A 21,497-nucleotide genomic window follows, 5' to 3' on the forward strand; every position below is an offset into this window, starting at 1 on the left:
GGCTGCACCACTGCCCGGAATAAGATGCATTGTGTAATCTAGGAAAGAACGGGGCTAGTTACACGCAAAGAATGAGTCCCAGTGGAGGCAACATGGGGATGGACTTGGCAGCCCTGGAAAGGAAACTCAAGAAGGATGACAAATACAGGGAAACTTTAAAGTGAAACAGATAAAAAGGTGGATGGCAATATTGCCATGTGTGTATTTAATAGAGTAACACGACCACAACAAATCAGGTTTTGGAATTGAAGGACTGAAATAAGGAAGGGCGATTCTGAAAAGAGGCAGTTCCTGGGAAAATCCTCCAGGAGAAGTAAAAAAGAGAAAACAGGAACCAATTTCCTACTAAATCCAGGATTAAGAAGAAAAACTAGCCCCTTTAAATCAAGCACTACAGACGAGAATGACCTTTTGGGTACTAAAAACAGAGAAATTTACAAGCAATGTCACCAGGAAGACCACCATCTCCCCCAAATACCATAAGCTCATTTTGGGATACTTTCTATTTCTTCTCTTTAAAATTCTTTAGCTATAGAAAAGCAACCTGTTGATATTTCAAGGGACTCAAATGAAGATTTTCAGTTACTTTTGACACTTTATTGACTAGTGTATAGATATAGAATCATAGATTGGTAGAATATTTAGGATCAAAGAAATAGTAACAATCATTTACTCTAACTTTATTTTATAGTCAAGGATGCTAAGATTACCCCCAGATCACATGACAAACTAGTAACAGAGCTAGGACAAGAATCATATTTTCCTAATTTCCAGATAGCATTTTTGGTTATTTTTTCTTTTCACCATAGCAATCTATGATTAAATCAACAGTTTCAAAAGAGAACTGTACCTACATAAAGTCCAAAAGAAGAAAACCCTGTTAACAAGAGAACACAGGTAGGAATAAGCTAAATTCAAAAGGTCTTCAATAGAGAAATTATAAAATGAAGATTTCTTATTTAAAGTAGGAGGAAAAAATGCAACACAGAAGAAATGTATTTGGGTTTGCACTCAAAATATATCTAGAACTAACCATTTCTTATTACCTCCATTGTTAATCCACCATGTATGGCAATGTCCGCTAATTGGTCATCCTGTTTCCATGCTGCTCCCTTACTGTCTAACAGCAGCAGAAAAGTCAAAATGAGCCTTTTGTTCCCCAACTCACTCTTCCAATTGCTTCATGTCTCATGAAAAGTTAAGCCAAAATCAGTACAATGACCTACAGAGACCTACATAATCTGCCTCCTCCATTTCTTGTCTGATCTCACCTCCTGTTGCCGCCTTCATTCACTATATTCCAACCATTCTGGCCTTCCAGCTGATTCTTGAGCATATTAGGCACACTTCTCCCTCAGGGTTTGTATCATCTCTTCCTTCTGCCTGGAACACTTCCACTCACTCTCTGTATAGCTCATCTTACTCATTCAAGTCTGTGGACAAGTGTTGTCCTCCCAATAAGGCATATCATGACCACCCTACTTTAAATCATTCTACTTTCTGCATACTGTTAGTCCTCCTTATCTTGCTCTATTCATTTTTCATAGCAGTTATCATGCTGTGACAGTCTATATCTTTTATTCCCACTAGAATGTAACATTAATGGAGTGTCAAACCATTTACCAAGGTGTTTTGTTACTGATGTATATGCAGCACCTAAAACAGTACCTAAAATATAACAGTCAAGGAATAGTTGTTGAATAAGAGATGACTAAAAGCAGGTGATCACCATGTTAAAGGACATAATATTTGGTTTAACTCAGATGAAAATACATAAATCCTACACCAGAGAGAGTATCACAGCACTGAGTGTTTCTAATTCTGAAGGAAGGAAACTAATATGTAAAAACATGTCAGAGTTTGAAGAAATGTCAGAAGTACATCAGAAATTGTTAGAAAGATACACATGACTTTAATGAGAAGATTTAACTAAATGGAATATCAAACCATTTATAAAGATGGAAAAATGAAATATCATAAAATTTATATTCTCCCAAAGTAATATTTAAGTTTAATATAATTTCAATCAAAAGTCCCACCAGATGTTTTTATAGAAGTTAATGAAGTGGTTTGAAAGTTCACTTAAAAGAATAAGAAGCTGAGAACCTAAATAATTAGTGATAATGAGGAAATACATATCAACATTAAGACATTTTAGAAAATACTACTTTGTGAGCTACTGATGTAAGACAAGCCAGGTAAATCAAAGATATGAAGTGAGTAAAAAAATAAAATAAAAATTGAGAAACTGTCTTTAGAACAGATGGGTAAAGAATAATTTAGTAAGTATATGACACTGGGAAAATGTATTCACCATATTTCTTCATATGTTACAAAATAAATTCCTTATAGATTATGGAGTTAAATAAGAAAATAATGATTTAAAATAATTATAAGTTGATCTGATTTTTATAAAGGGTCATCATTTCTAAGCTTAAAATTGCATATATAAATTATGAGAATGAATATTTTAAATGAATTAAATAATAATAATAATAATCAAGCAAACAAACAAAAAACAATAAATATGAGCTGACCCTGGATGGAAAAGCATTGATTTTGTATGATAAAAGAACTTTAAGAGGGCATAGGGTCAAGGATTAATTCATTAGGCATTATGGTTTAGAAGTTTCACTTCCTATTTCTAGCTATTCTCACCAGAACTTCAGCCAATTCATTTTTTTACCTACAAGTGCATTGTTAGTGGTACCCCGAAAAATCAAAGAGGACAAATTGAATCATAGTTTGGAGCACTAAAGACCAAAGCAGTCTGATGCAGTCGGAGCACATGTATTGAAATGATAAATAGACATAAAGTAAGAGTGGAAAGGAATCATAAAGAAGGCAGGAGGAAACTTTTGGAGGTTGCAGGTAAGTTTATGGCACAGACTATGATGATGGCTCACAGGTGTATACTTATCACTAAACCCATCAAGTTATACATTAATTATGTATAGCTTTATGTATGCTAAAAATATAAAATTAAAAAAATATAAAATTCAGAAAAAGAAGTGAAGAACAAGAAAGCAAAGGCAAAAATACAGAGCTCCCACATATATTTTTGGAAATAAAGGAGGAGGGCACTGGAATGCCAAAAATTATGTGAAACTGAAGGCTTATTTGATTTTATTTAGACATTAAAAAACTTGACATTCAAAAGGATGACTGGAGATAACTGCATTGTACATACCCACACATACTTACTCACATACAGAAACATGCACACATGAGTGTATACATGGGTATATACATATACAAACATATACATACATACACATACTTATAAGGAAGCAATTGAGTAAGTTAGACTTCATAGGATATAAGCAGGAACCGACTTTCCTCTTCTTTTATAACCCTTTAAAATTCAGTGAACTAGTGGTTGTCCTGACCCTGCATATAACTTGGGGAAATCCCATAGCTTTTAGTGAACAAACACTTAATAAAAATTTATATTTGTATAATAGACCCTTAAATCCAGGCCAGTTTAGTGTATAATAACCAAAGCTCAGAAACCTTCTCTAATTTAAGGCTTCTCTCTGTAGTAGCTTAAGCTTTCGTGAAGCTTCCAAATCTATAACAGAGAAAATATGGTTGACTTCTTAGTTACTAGCTCTCTACATCTATTTTCCCTACTCACTAACCTCTCATTTTTACTTCTCCAGAACAGGGTCTAGAGAGAAAAGGGAATGAGAAAAGATATACAGACTTGGGTTGCTGATGTTTCTGTAATGTGGATGTGGCAGATGTTAAAAGCTGACCCGTTCATTCATGGGCTACTTTTGCAGATTACTTAGAAACCATCCTAATGGGGACCACACTATAGCTTACTTGCCTAAAGCTAACCACTTAACAACCATCACCCTCAGCTTCTAGGCTTTAGGAAAACATTTATTGGTCAAGGTCCCTTGCCTGTCTCAAGTTTACATCTTGTCTCTCGAGAACCCACACATTTGCTCTACCATTCATGGGAGTGCAGTTTACTCTCAATATCACTTACCCAAGAGGGGAGAATCTCCAGTCACAGCCTCTTACCTTTAGACTTTGTAGATATGGGTCAAATGCTAGTTTCTATTTGCCTCAAACTCCCATAGCCCAATGTCAAGGCCCCCAAATGGTCATTTGATGACCCCATCACATAACTTGAAGTGAGGGAGAAAAGCCCAACTTCTTTTAGCCAAAGTGTTGGGGATAAAAGAATTCATAGGATATGATTAACTTGCTGCAAAACAAATCTTTTCTCACCTTGCTAACTACTTATCCTTTCTTTTTCTTAACCTGAAGTGAGGAGAAATGCTGAAGCAGCTAAAGAACATTTGCTCCTGGCTTCCAAGGTGCAAGACTGGATAATACTATTGGCACTGACTGTAGGACCATCCCCTTCCAAGTCCTGCATAGATAATCTTAGCAACTCACTTTGAAATGTGGGGGCTCATGCACTTACATTTAGTCTTCAGGTTTGGGGCTTCTGGAATAATTCCAGGGCAAAGAGTCAAACATAACAATCTGGTAACCTACGCACATGTGTACATATGTATATATGTCCATACATCACTTTATCGCAGATACAAATACAGAATCATTCACGCTTGTGTGCCTGAATCTATATGTTAATGAATAATGGAAATATAATATTTATAGGCCAAAATGTGATAAGATCACTGGTGATTACATTTTCTTCTTTTTTTTCTATTTCCTAAAATAGCACGCCTTACTCTTGAAACCATTAAAAAAATATATCTATATATAAATGCATAATATTGAATCTTATTTTAAAAGTGCACTTTTAGTACAAAAATAAAATAAAAGATCTCTAAAATAGAATTAATAACTCAGAAACATACTGTTATATAAAGAAATTTGTTATGTGATAAAGAAAGCATGGGAATATTAGGAAGAGATACTTAAAAAATGGTATGGAGATATTTTGGAATAACCTTCATAATAAAATTCAGATGAATTTAGTAGTATATAATACATGTTATATACAAACACACACATGCACACACACACACACACACAGAAGGTGCCAAAAAATGTATACACATTTTAAGAAAGGAAAAAAGTGTATTAAAATTGTAATATTCAATATATACCTAACAAAATATGAATACAAGTTACGTGTATACATTTTTTGGTACCTCCGGTATATATATGTGTATATATGTGTATATATATGTATATATATACACACACACACATATATATAAAATATATATTCACACACACATATATTCACACACATGCATATATACATACACATATATCTAGGTATGTATGTGTGCATATATGTATACATTACATATATGTGAAAAAATTCTGAAAAAATTAAAATAGAATTGATGAACATATACTGAATCACTGAAATGGGGATACATTTAAAAGCAATACAAGTATGCACGTATGAAAGGTTAACAGGTTTGACTGCACAAAAAATTAGCACTTCCACATGGAAGTATTGAGAACCAGAAGTCTGGAAAACTTACCTAAAAATGTGACATTTGCAGACTTTTTTAAAAAACATGGAGCACAAAGGCATTTATTTAGAGAAAAGTAAAATGAAATAAATTTCCTTCCTTCCTCCCCTCCTTTTTTTCTTTCTCCCCCTTTTTTTTACATCCCCCCACAGACATTTATGGATTGATTGCTCTGTACCAGGAACTTTAAGGAAGCACCAAGGAAGCACCAAGGAAGCAAACGCAAATATATATTCCTAGGTCTAAAGAAGCACAGAGTCTGATTAGCATGATTGATAAATAAAAGAGCTGTTATAACACTTTATAGTAAGTGCTACGATAGCAGTTTGTAAGGCCTGTTATGGAAACCCAATTAGGAACATCAATCTCAGACTCTGAGTTGAGGCTTAGGAGGTAGAGGGGGGCAAAGGAAATTTCCTCAGAGCAGATAACAACATGGAGCAGTTGTAAAGCTGGTTTAGGATTCTAGCTCTAACTGGTAGCTCTTTCCTTGGTCAATTCTTCTCTGAGTCTCAGTTTCCTTGTCTATAAGTTGCAAATAATAACACTAATGGAGACACTGAAGAATTTAATGAGAACATTTTATTTAGAATTTCAATAAATGCTTGTTAAAATAAAATAAAATTCCATTTGGAAAGATTGGGAACTCAGGAGAGAAAAAAAGCTTCAAATGGCAGATTTAATACGGTTGAATTGTAAAGGTGAGGCAAGGTATGGAGAGGAGTAAGGTTTCAGTAAGACTTTTTAAAATTTGAAAAAAAAATACTGATTTTTGGAAGCCTATCCTTATGCAGTTTTTCATAGCCACCTTATACACATTTTCTATCTTAACATTTACCTAGAAAATTTGGTTTGGGAAGCAAAGCATAAATGTTTTCATTTATGTAGATCTGACATCAATGAAAACACCAACAAAAGATTTAAAAGTAATGGTTGACTTACAAGCAACTGGGAAGTGGTAGTAAAACTTATTTGCTCAAATAACATAGCTTATGTCTTACCAATTTATTTCCAGGCAAGGCTTTTATTCTAAACTAAATTCGGAACTGATAAACATAGTAATGGAACACTCAGATAAATCAGTTTTTGGAGCTGCAAAGCCAGCTGGAACTTACCTCCTCTAGATTTCTCCAACAACTCTTCATATTTTTTAAAATTTAGAAAACAAAACTGAAGATAGTGAGCTCAAAAAACAGAACTTAAATATCTAGTGAGCCCACATTCAACTCAGTGACTCTAGGGACTAAAATTCTTACAGGGATTATAGGAAGTTGACAATTCAAGTGTGCTCACTTTATAAATAATGTGCATTGGACATTCCAAACTGCTGATTCTTCTGTTAAAGCTGGTCATTTCTACACAGGGATTTCTAGGTTATGGGCGTTTAAGAAACTGAAAACTATTCTAGCCTTTGTAAAAGCCAGAACACTAATGTGGAAGGATTTATTCTAAATTTCATTCGATCATTTTATCAATACACTGGAAAACATTATTTTTAATTTACTTTTTTTTTCTTTGCAGCTAAAAATGATGAGCACATCTTTGATGGCATTTTAGTTCTTGACTCCACAGATGGGAGAGGGAGGTGAGGAACAGTATTAGCTAAATCTATTTCATCAGCCCTTCCTCATTCCTCCAGTGAGAACATGCTCAGTTGGGTAAAAGATCAAAGAGGGCCAGCATTTTGGTTCATTCAAGTATTTCCAAGTAGCCATGTACTTCAGCTACTTCACAATGGAAACAATGTTCTCTGGACATAAACTTTCTAGAGAAGGAGTATTTATTTTATTAGTCGTTTGATAATTTGGTCATTTTGGGTGAAAGTTTCCTTAAAAATCTAAGACAATGTTTTCTAATACTTATTTTCACCAGTTCTTTTTTACTTAAAACTCACTTAAACCATTCTTTGGTTATCTAGCTGGAAGCATTGATCTAATGCATGCCATGCCTAGAGCAGAGCTTTAAATGTTATGATTACTCTCCCACTTCCAAAGCACAAAAAGAACTTATAAATATTCTGCGCTTCCTGATGGGCACAGATTTCTACCTGCAAGGTTTCAGCTGGAACTCCAGTTTAGCTTATTTTCAACTCAGCAATTCATACATTCATCCTTTGCCCTCTCCTCCCATCTTTTTCGCTTCCTACTCTAGTTAGCTGTTTACAGGCTTATGTCATCTACTACACTATAAACCTCAGGCAGCTCAAAAGAAAGATGTATTATTCTATATGTGCCTTGCCCTAAGAACAGCTCAAATATCTGCTAAGAATATGCTCAAATTGTATCTCACAGTTAAAAATGTATCAACATTTTAAAGAAAGATCATAAGTTCCCTTTATTTTCCTTATTAGTCAGAGTTAAGACACCAATTTTTAGAGTATGCCCATGATCTACTGACTTTGCCTTTGGTCTTTGGAAACTGCTAAAATGAAAATTTTCCCCACTCACAGGCAAAACAGACATAGCTTCTATATTCTACCAAGAGGATACACCAAGAGTAGATAGATATCAGTCTGCAGAAGTGTGGAGTTGGTTACAAATCCAAACACTCTAATATGTTTATACCATATCAGGTTAAAAAAAAATCACACCATTTTTGTGGGGAAAAGCATTCTAAACCCTACAGATGACAAATGAGTGGATATCATACTATTCTCTAAAGATCTACATTCGGCTCAGGAGCGTGGGTTACTTGAACACTTTTCAGCCACTCTGTCACACCAGATCAGAAGTAAGCCTTCACACCCAGCAACAACTGTTGAAGTGCTCCCTCTGCAGCAGCCACACACTCTTGCTTTCCTTCTGCCTTTTCCAGCCCTCATTCCAATTCTGGAACAGGGTTTGTTTTCTGCTCAGTTCACAGCCCCTTGCCATTACTGCCTCCCTTGCTCTTGGCTTTAATGTCTCCTAGGGGTGTTCTTGTCCAGCAGAAATCTACAAATTCTGGCGGCAAAGCGGACACTTGGGCATTAAATGGCCAAACAGAGTTAGTGAAAATGCAAGATTTCTGGGCCTAGTTGCAGTCTCTGAAGGAGTGGAATATCTCATCTTTCAGCCAAAGGTTTGTTTTTCTATCTGGTTATAGGCTCTTTGATCAGAATACAGAAGTTACATATTTCCCGTGTGGCGCTCAGAAGTCATAGCCATATATATCTCAACAGGCAAAAACTCCAGTGAGTATATGTTCTTTCAAACTATCTGAAATTACATCTGACATAGAAACTAACCCTCGGGAAGGAGAGTCTACTCTACAATATTCCTATTTAGAATACAATTTTAGGCCCAGCCTCATTTATTTAGTCACTTTATAATATTGTTTTCACTTGCTTAAGAATCAAAATGCACAAATCTTAAACATACTATTTCTACACTGTCATAACCCTAAAAAAAGAATGTTAACAGTCACTTAGTATATTCTCATCCCTTTGCTTAGACCCCCATACATTATTATCCTAAACAGTTAATTATCATATTTTTAAAACAATAAAATCCTTCAATGTAAAACTTCATAGGTCTTGTGATCTGTCATCCATAAGTGCTGTTATCTGTGTTGATATTTGTCTCCCCACTCTCCTGCTCCTGCTCATATCCACATTACAATTCTCAAATTTCTACTATAATCAATTTTCTCTTATTTAGGTATTGCTAAAGCTAGAGAACAACTGACAATCTTACCTTGGAAATGAATTATTTTTATTTATTCTAGTTCTTACAACCTGTCCTCATATACTTTTTTTTTTTTAGAAAGGGGCTTTTATTTTATTTTTAAATTTATCAAGGTAACATTGGTCAATAACATAAATTCCAGTTATACACTATATTTTGACATCTGTGTTCTCTTGCATATTTGCCTCCCAAAGTGTAGTTTCCATTACCATATATTTGACCCCTTTTCCCACTTTGCCTTCACCTCTGGTAACCACATTTGTTTGTATATATGAGTTTGTTTTTGTTTGTTTTGGTTATTTGTTACTTTTTGCTTTCTATTTTACATGAGTGAAATATAGTGTTTGTCCTTTTCCATCTGACTTATTTCACTTAACAATACCCAAGATCCAGTCATGTCACATATGGCACTATTTAATCTTTTTTATGGCTGAGTAGTATTTCATTTGTATATGTTGTGTGTGTGTGTGTGTGTGTGTGTGTGTGTGTGTGTGTGTGTGTCTATGTATCTGTCTCAGATCTTTATCCAGTCATCCATCCATGGTCACTTAGGTTGTGTCCATATCTTGGCTATTGTAATAATGCTGTAGTGAATATAGGGGCACATATATCTTTATGAATTAGTGTTTTCATATTTTTTGGGTAAACATTCAGAAGAGAAATTGCTGAAACATGACAGTTCTAGTTTTAGATCTTTGTGTCTTCATATACTTTTAATTTCTAAACTTCTTAGATGAACTTGTAGGGTTCATAACTGACAATGGATACCTGATACAGGTGAATGTGACTAATACTGAGTACATAGAGTTTCTTCCTCTTAGACATCCATACATTTCTCCTGTTGTTTAACAGTGCCAGAAATGATGTATTAAAGTTAATGACATACTGTTAAGCCAAAAGTAAACTTATAAAATGAAGCATCTGATACTCTTCTCTGCATATGTAATAAGGTATTTTAATGAGTTAAATGAGTTTGAATATTTGAACTCTGAATAACCCTTACAAATTGTTTTCTGAATTTAAAGCAATATTCCACAGATTGTACAAAATCTTAGAGGCTTATTTTTAATGGCTGCTTCCTGCCTGTAGAATATAAAAAAATAGTCTGTCCAATCACTTCAAAAGCATACATAGATAGAAAAGCTTTAATGTAGGTATCAGAAGAAACATAAAAGAAACATATGGAAAGAAGACATTGGGATAATAAGAAATAGTTGGTTGCAAGACTTTTTGGGTAGATTATACAGAAACTGACAGAGCTTCTGTTTGTATTTCAAAAATTACTCACTAGGCAGATTCGTATCTTCATGGTAAGAAAAATTGTTGAAAATGAGGAGGTCAGTAGGTTGGAGCACAGATAAATTATAGTATTCTCTGACATTTTGAAGTGATTTTAGGGGAAGTATAGTTCTTTATCTACCACACTGTGATTTTATGGAACTAATCACAAACAAAGAATCATCGACCCTTCTCAACTGATTGATAAACTGAACCAAGCAGGAGTCTCCTGACATCACTGACCTAGGGTTTCCTAGCTTCTGCTGTAAACATTTTGAAGACAAAAATTCTGTTCCAAATATGACACCAAAATTGTCCTCCCCTGACTCTCAACCAATGTTATAATAAAAACTAAGAATGTACTCTTTGCTTCAGAGTAGCTCTTTAAATGTATAAAATAAAATCATCTAGCATCAAGTCATTCAAGTTTAGACTGTCACTCAGTTCCCACAGTAGGCCCTTAGATGAACATGGCTCCTGGACCTTTTATCATCTTAATAAACGACTCTTAAAGTCTGAACAAGCTTCAGTTAATCATTTTCTTTCAGTACTAGATATTGAGACCATAATCCTTGTGGGGTTTGACCAGTGAAGAAGCAATGAGGAATTATTAAGTTGATCTTGAATCCTACATGTATGAATTCAGTAAAAGATTGCATTAGTTTTATTTTAGTAGCTGTGAGATAATAGAAAATTTGCATGTTGGTCTCTGCCCCCAGTCCCCAGTTCAGAGGTCCTGAGAACCTTGTTGTAATTCCTAAGTAATAAGAACATCTTTTGCTCTAATATTTCCTCTTTGACCCTAGTTCCTGACACAGGGCTCTTAAATCCTTTGGAACTTCCTGGGTGATAGGAGTGACATTTGTTCTAATGAGGTGACTTTGGATGGTCTCCTGGATGGCTCCTGGAGGGGTCACCAAAAACACCAAGCCATGATGAGAAATTTGGAATTTTCAGCCACACCCCCCTCTAATTCTCTAGAATGGGACAAGGCCCTGGAAATGGAGTTAATAAATGATCATGCTTATGTGAGCAGGCCTTCAAAAAAATCCCAAAAGTATGGGGTTTTGGAGAGCTTCCAGGTTGGTGAACACATCCACAGACCAGGAGAGTGGCATGCCCAACTGGACTGCAGACAGAAGCTCCCAGAGCTTCCCTTCTGTATTGCCTCATCTGACTGTTCATCTATATCCTTTATTATATCCTTTAATAAAATGGTAAGAGTAAGTAAGTATTTTCCTGAGTTCTGAGAGCCACTCTAGCAAATTAATCAAACCTGAGGAGAGGGTCATGGAAACCTCCAATTGTAGCCAACTCAGGCAGAAATTGTGGATAACCTGGGAACCTACTACTTGTTATTGACATCTAAAGTGGGGCGGGGCTAGTCTTGTGGGACTGAACCCTTAGCTTGTGGGATCTAACACTATCTCCAAATAAATCGCATCAGAATTAAGTTGCAGGATACCAAAGAACTGGTGTCAAAGAACTGCTTGGTGTGGAAACCCCCCATACACCTGCTGTTAGAAGTGTTATGAGTGTGGTAGTAGTGTGACAGTAAAGATTCCTAGAAGGAAGATGAGATTTACCAGAAGAGTAGCCTAGACACCGCAATTTTGTTTTTCAGAGTTTCTCTCTTAATAAAACACTTAGATCATATTCATCTGACATTCTGTCAAAGGACATTTAAAACAATGTTTAACCTATATATTTTTTCTGATGCCTTCTTAGAAGTTTAGGATTTTTGACCCCTTCTTTTCTGCTTGTAATGGGCATCTATTCTTTTGTATCTCCAGATCTTCACACACCGTTCTAGTATTTATTTTTTGAGACAAGTCCTCAGTCCCTTTCTCATCAATCTTGACTGTGAATTGAACCCAGAGATGGGCATGTGATCCAAAGTTCTTCTTTTTTTAAATTGAAACCAAACAAAGAGATTATACTCTTTTCTAATGATGAACTAGGAGATGCAGGAACTATCAGCAGTAGTATGTCTCATACTACTAGTGAATAAAACTAGCCTACGAAAATGAATCAATGTGTAATGAAAAGTAAGGCCCATTCTGGCTGTGTTCAAGATCCTGCTTCAGTTGTCCCTGAACTTTAGCTGGATCCTTAGTTTTTCCACGGGTATACGAGCTAATAAATTCATTAAAAAGAAGAAAAGAAAAAAGCCACTTTGTAACAAAACAAGTTCTAACTTAAATATAGGTTTTTCTATCCCCAGTTTTTACTTATCCCTCCCTCCCAATTTTATGTCCTATATTAGTTTTCTATTATTCTTATAATACAAATATGGTGCCTTAAACAATACAAGCTTATTATCTTAAAGTTCTGTAACTCAGGAATCTGGCATGAGTCTCATTGGCTAAAATCAAGGTGTTGGCATAGCTGAGTTCTCTTCTGGAAACTCTCGGGAAGATTTCTCTGTCTTTTCTAAGCTTCTAGACACCATCTGCATTCCTTGGCTCAATGCCACTTTCCTCCAACTTCAAAGTCTGCAATGTTGTGTTTCTCTGACGATTCTTCTGTAGTTACATATCTCTGACCCTGACCTCAACTGGGAAAGGTTCTTTTAAAAACTCTTGAGATTAAATTGGACTGACCTGGATAATCCACAATAATCTCATTTTACAGCCCTTAATTTTAAGCACATAGGCAGTCTCTTGCCACACAATGTAACATATTCATGGGTTCTGAAGGGTTAGGCATGGATACCTTGGGAGGGGTGGGAGAGTGAGGGGATGGGACACCATTCTGCCTACCACTAAACAACAAAACAAAACCACATTCTCTCTATCATATCATTCAATTCAGTATTTAAAATACATTAATCAGGAGTAGCCAGCTATCCTCCACATTAATAGGAGCCTGTTCATCAACATTATATGGGAACAGTTGTTTAACTCAAAATGACTCCTTCAAAATTGTTCTTCTGAAAAGAAAATTGTGGCTGGTCTTGTCTCCTTCTGAAGATATGACCAAGTGCAATCTTTGAAATGTAGAATTAAAAGCAGTTCCATACCCACATGCTTGAAGCCTAAGGCAGTTATCATTTCTGAGTACAGAGAATAAGCACAGCATCTCTCTTTGTTTTCCTAATAGCTTTGTTTCCCTAAGCTACTAGCACAACATCTGCCAGGCCGGTACGTACTGGATCCACACGCCATAGAACCACTGCCCGCCAGATAAACGACCTACACGTTGCCGTGTGAGAGCTACGCATTTCCAGGCACTCAGCAGGCCGTTTTCAGGAGGTAACAACTTCATGTAAAAAGGAAGCTGCAACCCCTCCTCTCCAAAAATCTTTAGCCTGGTTATGGAGCATTTTATTCTGTTATGATCTCATACTGTCTGCAATTTTATTGATTTTGTTTTTCAATAGAACTGTTAAAGATTACTGTTCTCAGATAGGCAGAATGTGGGCAGATGCTCATATGCTCACACACAGTTCTGCCAAGATATTTTTACATCTTTCTGCACTTAAAACAAAATGAAGACATGTGTTATAGAGGCATGCTACTGGTAACTCCCCAGAAGAAGAGAGCTTTTTGTACGCTTATTTCCTGGATGAAGTATTAAAACAACTCTACCTAGAAAACAATAAAAGAGATTTGCTTCTGAGGCACCTTATAAAACATTCCTAATTACCAAAACCCATTGAAACGGCAATTTGGGTGAGCATTTTTATATGTCATCCCTGCTATTTCTAATTCGATATAAACTTCTTGTCACATCTACTGGTTAAGCATCGAAATACAAAATGCTGTGACAGCTTATGCTCTGTTGATGTTCATTCATCTACTGTGCATCAGAAGGGCTTATTTCAAACATGGCATGAAAGAAAGAAAAGTAAGCAAAAAACAAACTCAGAAGAGACTTGAAATAAGTTGCCTCAAGAAAAACACTCATGAGGAAAAGCCATAAAACTCATAGCCTTACCTTGGGAGACTTGGGCAGGTCCACTGTCTTTTCTTCTGCTAAGTTCAGCAGAGTTAACTTTGTTTCCCCCACTGAGGGATGTTTGGGAGGGCGAGGTGGGGGGTGCAACAATGAGCTTTCGTATCTCCGCATCATGTAATATTGTTCTTCAGTGATCTCTTCAATCAGAGTCCTGACTAGAGATGACTCTGTTTCTGGAGACAAATTACTAACTAACTGAACAGTCATATTCAAGCGGCTGACAGGAATTTCCCAGCACTCCCTGGGGTTGGCAAAGTCGCTGATGAGTAGATAAGAATCCGTGATCGCTTCTTCCAATCGCAGCCCTGGTGTAGCAGCCAAAATGTCTTCTTCAATGGAAAGATCTCTCACAGATACCTTCACATTGAAGGGCAAGTGGAACTGTGCACAAAGCTCAGAAATGTGGTACTGTTTCTTATCATGAATCACCTCGACAAAGCCTCCTTCCATGTACAAAGGGAGCAGTGCTGCCTCAGAGGATTTTTTGAGGATTTTTTCACAGGCCAGCACATTAACCACTTTTTTTATTCCCTCAGAGAGGACTTCCGTTGTCTGCGAGTGATGCACTAGAAACTGGTCCCCTACAGACACGGATGACAGCTCCTTATGAGCAGGATGAAAGGCTTTGGTGGCCACCACGTGGAGAGGTTCCTTTTCACTCTTCGCTATCTCGAGGTCATAAGCTGTTGGAAACTCGCGAGGTCGCCGCTTGAATTTGCCTTTATAGCTAGTGGGGATTAAGAAGTGTCTTTTAGGAAAATTGCTTCTAATTTCTGAAGCTAAGATCCTCGATGCCTGGTGCTTTTTGTGAATCACAATGGTTTTCCCAGGCTGTAAAATGCTTCTGGGTAGCTGGTTTCCTTGAGGCACTTCTATGACTTCAGCCACTAAGGGGAATTCTTTACTGGTCATTTCAGAAAGATCTTGCATAGATAGCAGCTGAAGAAACCAGTTGGCATCATAACTGTCAGTAATGTCTTTGACTTCAACATCTAAACTGGGGAGGATGCGGACTATATCCTTCCGGACTGGAAAAAACAAACAAACAAACAAAAAACTATGACATTTTGTGCATCAAAATGTCTCTGTGAAGTAGTATTGGAATCTTTCCAGGTACCACAGATAGATTTTATTAAACAAAAACAGAAACAAAAACCTTAGATGATCAAGATATAACATGTATGTGTGACTTTCCTTTTACAAATATTAAAATAAAATAGATCATATATAAAACTGACACCCATAAATCTGCTACTCAGATTAAAAAATAAACATTAATCAATACCTTGGAGCCCTCTGAACCTCACCAAAATCACATCCTTCTTGCTGCAACCTAAGGGTAACCATTCTCTTGATTCTGGTGTTACTCATTGCCCCATTTTTCTTTATAATTTTATCACACATAATATACATGAATATAAATGCATGTGTGTAAATTTATGTGTGTGTATTTTTTCCAGAAGGTTTATTATATTACTTTAAATCATGTTCCTGAGGTCCAGACAATATATGTAAAATTACGTTAGAAGAAAGTTTTGCTACTTCAGATAAGACACATCCTGCATAAAGCTGAAGACATACATTCTTTAAACAAAATTTTATCCTGTGGGATACAGCCACATTGGAAAATCACGGGATACAGGTACTTAAGGTTAATATATGGAAATGGATACCAGTATGCAATTTTTAAAAGTTATTTCTTTTTGTACTGGTATTACATTAGCACCTGGATAGAAAAGGAGTGGCTCAGGATGGGTCATTAGAGGAGCCTTTCAGGCGTCTTAGGTATACTGGTGAGGTACTTACCAATATAATCTTTACATGTTGTGACACTGGGAACTAATGACTCTCTCTATATTCTTCCCAAGAACCCACTGTCCCAAAAGCATTTTTTTGAGACTATGGAGACACTGAAAATATTCTTCTGAAATTATCTGCTCTCCGTGTACTACCTCACACAGTAGCCTTATGAATGGTCTTGCATTAAAAAATAGTTAATATGAACATATTACCATGATTTTAAATGGTTTAAATATTTTAATGACTTCCTAATACTTAAAGCTTGATAGCATTTTCATGATCTGCCACTGTTTCCCAACATCTCTAGGCATCCTGCTGTCAGTATTCTTTCTTCTTTGCATGCTTTTGAAAATGAATAATTTGGAAGATTTAGAAGGCAAATTTTTCTGTTGTAAAACATTGTCTATATTATTACTTTTATATTATTAACTCTTTATGCAGCATCTGAAAACTATAACTATAATTTGCATCATTATTACTTGTACATGCTATGTACAGAGTTTTTGAAGATATAGAATGAAAAAGTATTATTTTATGTTCTTGAATATAAAGAAGAAAAAAATTTAAAAAAATAAATGGTTATCTATAGGCTGAAGGACAGTAAAAATTATAGAGTCTTCATTTAAAAAAAAAGAGACAGGTTAAAAGAACACTTCTTACCTTTATCTGTTCATTTTATAAAGTTTAGCATATGCAAACTTTTAAGATTATTGCCACAGGCTTCCTTGAACCCCAAGGTAACTTTAGAAACTCTAAAATCTCAGTTATTTAGATCAGAATGAACTAGGTTTAATAATTGTGGGCTAGCAATAGATAGGTTCATAGGTTAATGTCATTTCTCAGGTCGAGGGAACAACTAGACATTGGTAGAATAGATGCCATTAAGAAATTTCTGGGGGCCCTACAATGATCCATCAGAACATAGAGACCCTAATGCAAGCCAGGTCCCAATCTATATTTGGGCACAGTGGGTTCTGTGGGGGAGAAGGAATGGTCCTAATACCTTAGGAGGACTTTATCACTGCCAGAGAAAGCCTCCAGGCCAGGCTATCTGACCTCTGTTAAGTTTTTATGTTTCTAGTTCTTGACCCATCTTCAATACTTTTGTACCATCCACTGATGGTATGCTAACCTATATCAACCCACTTGATACTTAGTAGCACTTAACAGAGTAGATTTGACAGATCTCTTTGCTGTATTATCCTCACTTATTTTCTTATCTTACTTATTATTCTTCTTAGTTTCTTTGCTGGTTTCTTCTCTCTATACACCACCCACCCTCTCACCCCCTCAATCTTTTCATATGTCTTGGTTCTCTTTCTTTCTTTATCTACACTCACGCCCACTGTGATCTTATAGTCTCATGTCTTTAAGTACAATATGTATGCTGATAACTCTCCAAAGTATACCTTCAGCCTCCAAATATTTCTCCCACTTAGGAACTCCACTTGGATGTCTAATAGATATCTCGAAATTAACATGCCCAAACTGAAATTCTGATCTTCCCAATCAAAACCTATTCTTTCTGGCACTTTTTGCATCTCAGTTATTGGGAACTCCAGTCTCCTGATTCAGTCCAGAAATCTCAGAAACATCCTTAGTTTTTCTCTTTATCTAACACCTAACATCCATTACATAGGACTACCCTGTTCTACGCCACATTATCTCTTGTCTGGTTTATTGCAATGGATTCCTAACCAGTCTTCTTACAGTCCCATCTGTATAGGGCAGCCAAAGTTTCCTTTCAAATGTTAAATTGATCATATCTCTCTTCTGTTCATAGTCCCACAGTGGCAGCCCTTTTCACTCTGAATAAAAATCAATGCCCTTATTATGGTCTTAGGTGCCACTTGGATCTCACCTGCCATAGGGGTGCCTCACTCTTACTGCTGCCTCCTTGACATCCCCATTTTTAATCAGGTCTTTGCATGGCCTGTTTCCTCTGCTTGCTACATCCCTTAGCCAGATATGTTTATGGCTACCTTCTCTTCTTCTTCTTCAAGTCTAAAATAAAATATTATTTTCTCAATAAGTCTTACTTAATAAGTACTTGCCATAAACTGAATATTTGTGCCCCCCTAAAATTTGTATTTTAACACCTAAGGCCCAGTGTGATGGTATTTGGAGGTGGGAACTTTGGAAGATTATAGGTCATAAGATTAGTGCTCTTATAAAATAGACCCCAGAGAGATCACTTGACCTTCTGTCATGTGAGTACACAGTGAGAAGATCATTGTCTGTGAAGCAGGAAGTGGACCCCCACCAGACACCACATCTGCCAGAAACTTGATCTTGAATTTCCAGCATCCAGAACTATAAAAAATAATTTTCTGTTGTTTAGAAGCCACCCAGTCTATGGTATTTTGCTATAGTCACCAAATTGACTAAGACAGTTCTCTATTTAAAATTGCAACTATCTTTGTCCCTTGTCCTTCTGTGTTTCTCTATTTTCCATGTTACCTTTCACCTCCAATAATTCCATATAATTTGCTTATTTATTATGACAATTGTTTATTGTCTGCCTTTCCATATTGGAACATATGTCTACAGGAACAGGAGTCTTTCATTGCTTTGTCCACCAATATATCACAATTTCTAGAATGGTGCCTGACACAGAGTAGGTACTCAATAAATGAATTGAGTGAATGAAAAACAATCACAAGAACAACATCCTTGACTGAGCATTAAAGGATGTGATCCAGTTAACAAGCCGAGTTCCATGTAAAATTTCATTAGGAAGGAAAAAAAAAAGTTCCTTCTGCTAAAACTCCTGCTATTAATTATAGAAGGTATTATATATTTCATTTAAAACATGTCCTTTTAAGATAGTCTCAGAGACACAGAGGAAAACCTGAGGGTTGCTAGTTGGGAGGGGGTGGGGATGAAGGAGAGGGGAAGGGATGAAACAATACAAATTGGTAATTACAATATGGCCTCAGGGATAGAAAAAGACAGTCTGGGGAATATAATCAATAATGTTGTAAATATTTCTTAGGGGGCTAGATGGACTCATGTCTTGTAGCGGAGACCACTTCATAGTCGGTGTAGAGGCCTGATCACTGCACTGTATTTCTGAAGCTGATGTTGAATAATATTGCATGTCAACTATAATTATATATACATATAATCATGGGACATGGAGTAGAGAGTGGGAATGGAGTCAATGGAATTGTAATAGATAAGCATGATATGGGGGGGGGAAGATTGTTACTTTGTGAGGGTGAAAAGGATAACTATTGCATTGTTCTGTACACCTGAAACTAACAATAAAAAAAGGTTAAAATGCATTAAAAACAAAAACAACAACAACAACAACAAAAACATAAAAACATGTCATTTTAGGTTGCAGTTTATGTTACTCAATGGCTTATTGTATGCAATAAAAATATTAATGTTTGGCTTTATACAAAATAGTAATCTAGACATTTAGGGTATAATAATGATCACGATGCATATGCCTTAAGAGAAGACTCAATACGGGGAAATAGCACATGTGATTAAAGTCAAGAACTCTTCCTAGATTCATTAGAGAACTGAGGTCACAGGGTAAACCATCATCCCCAAAACTAGAGATAGGTGCATTTAGAAAGTTACAGCTTATTGGGAGCAGACATCACTGCTGGAGCAAGCAACTGTAAGAACACTTTAAGAGTAATTGACTAATAGCTGGAGACTAAGCATGGACAAACTTGAGAGATAAAAATTCTGGATGGCAAGGCTTACGAGGGTTCCTCAACACTTTCCTAAGATTACTTCCATGAACTCCACCAAGTTCTCAGGATAATAATCAAAGAAAAAGCCCCTCATGCTTTGGGTAGGGTAAGGGGGAAATTAACCATCGTAAAAACAAAAGAAAAAAGAAAAATAATTTAAAAAATAATAAGAAGAATAGAATATCCAAAACCTGTGGGACAATTACAAAAGGTGTAACATACAGGTCATGGAAATGCCCAGGAAAAGAAGAGAAAAGCAACAGAAGCCATATTTGAAGTAATAATAGATGAGAATTTCCTAAATTTTATGAAACTTAGAAAATAATAAGCAGGATAAATGCCAAAAAAAATCAACACCTAAGCATATCATATTCAAACTGCAGAAAATCAAAGAAAGAAGAAAACTTGAAGACAGAAGGAAAAAACCATCTTACCTATAGAGGAAGAAAGATAATTACATTGGACTCCTCGTCAGAAACCAAGACAACAGAAAGACAGCAAGTGCTATATTTAAAGTGTTGAAAAAAAACACTTTCCAAACTAAAATTCTGTATCCAATGAAATTACCCTACAAAAGTCAAGGGTGGCAAAATATACCACTCCAAAATATACCATTTTGGCATAAGGATTATTTTGAGCTGAGTATTTGAAGAACAGCAGATGCAAGAAGGGCATCTAATATCGCCTTTTCTCCTGGAAACAGGAGATAAAAACCCCCATGTGAAAGGTGTTCTTCCTGTACCAGGAGAAAAGAAATGTTCTTCGCCACAAGTCAAAGCCAAGAAAATTCCGTACAAACAGACCTTGTTTAAAATTTATCTTACCTTTCTTTAACCTCCTCACATAGTTTACTTTTCCACAGTTGCCTTTCTTTGTTCAACCCAATATAAATGCATGTAGCTTTCACGTTTTCTTTGGGTCTTCATTTCCTTATAAGGACTCCCATGTTATGCAAAACTTACGTACATTTTTCATGTAAAATTTATATAACTTTGTATGCTTTTCTCTTTTTAATCTGTCTAATGTCAGTTTAATGTCAAACTTTCTCAGATAAATAAAAATTGAGTTTCTCACAAGTAGACCTGCCTTGGAAGAAATGTCAAAGTTCTTCAGAAAGAAGAATAATGATATAGGTCAGAAACTCAGATCTACATAAAGAGACAAAGAGTATTAGAGAAAGAATAGATGAAGGCAAAGTAAAATACTTTATTTTTTACATTCTTAATTGATATGACTGATAACAGTTTGTTCAAAATAATAATAGCAACAATATATTGGATGATCATAGCTCATAGACAATGAAGTGAATGACAGTAATGTTGTTATAAGGGGCAGGAAAGAGGAATTGGGAATATTTTGTTATAAGATACCTGCACTACCCATGAAATGGTATATTTGAAAGTAGACTTGGATTATAAATGTATATTGCAAACTGCATGGCGATCACTAAAAATATTTTTAAGTATAATTGATGTGCTAAGAGTGAAGAGAAAAAAGAATCATATAAAAGTCTCAATTAAAGCCCCACTAGGCAGAAAAAGAGTGAAAGAAATAACACATCTAGTTTGGGGATGGTGATAAAGATAGATATTATGAAAGATGTGGCT

General features: G+C 35.8%; 1 protein-coding gene across 4 annotated transcripts in view; it reads right to left on the reverse strand.

Annotated features, from left to right (window-relative positions):
• THEMIS (thymocyte selection associated) overlaps positions 1-21,497 on the reverse strand; it is a 170,310-nt gene that overhangs the window by 59,182 nt on the left and 89,631 nt on the right. For all 4 annotated transcript variants that reach the window (XM_019661211.1, XM_019661212.1, XM_019661213.1 and 1 more), the window contains one exon: positions 14,357-15,405. In XM_019661211.1, coding sequence (XP_019516756.1) covers positions 14,357-15,405 — 1,049 coding nt within the window. The remainder of the gene's footprint in view (positions 1-14,356; positions 15,406-21,497) is intronic.

The sequence above is a fragment of the Hipposideros armiger genome, unplaced genomic scaffold, assembly GCF_001890085.2.
Source record: "Hipposideros armiger isolate ML-2016 unplaced genomic scaffold, ASM189008v1 scaffold_340, whole genome shotgun sequence".
In the NCBI taxonomy this organism is placed as follows: domain Eukaryota; kingdom Metazoa; phylum Chordata; class Mammalia; order Chiroptera; family Hipposideridae; genus Hipposideros; species Hipposideros armiger.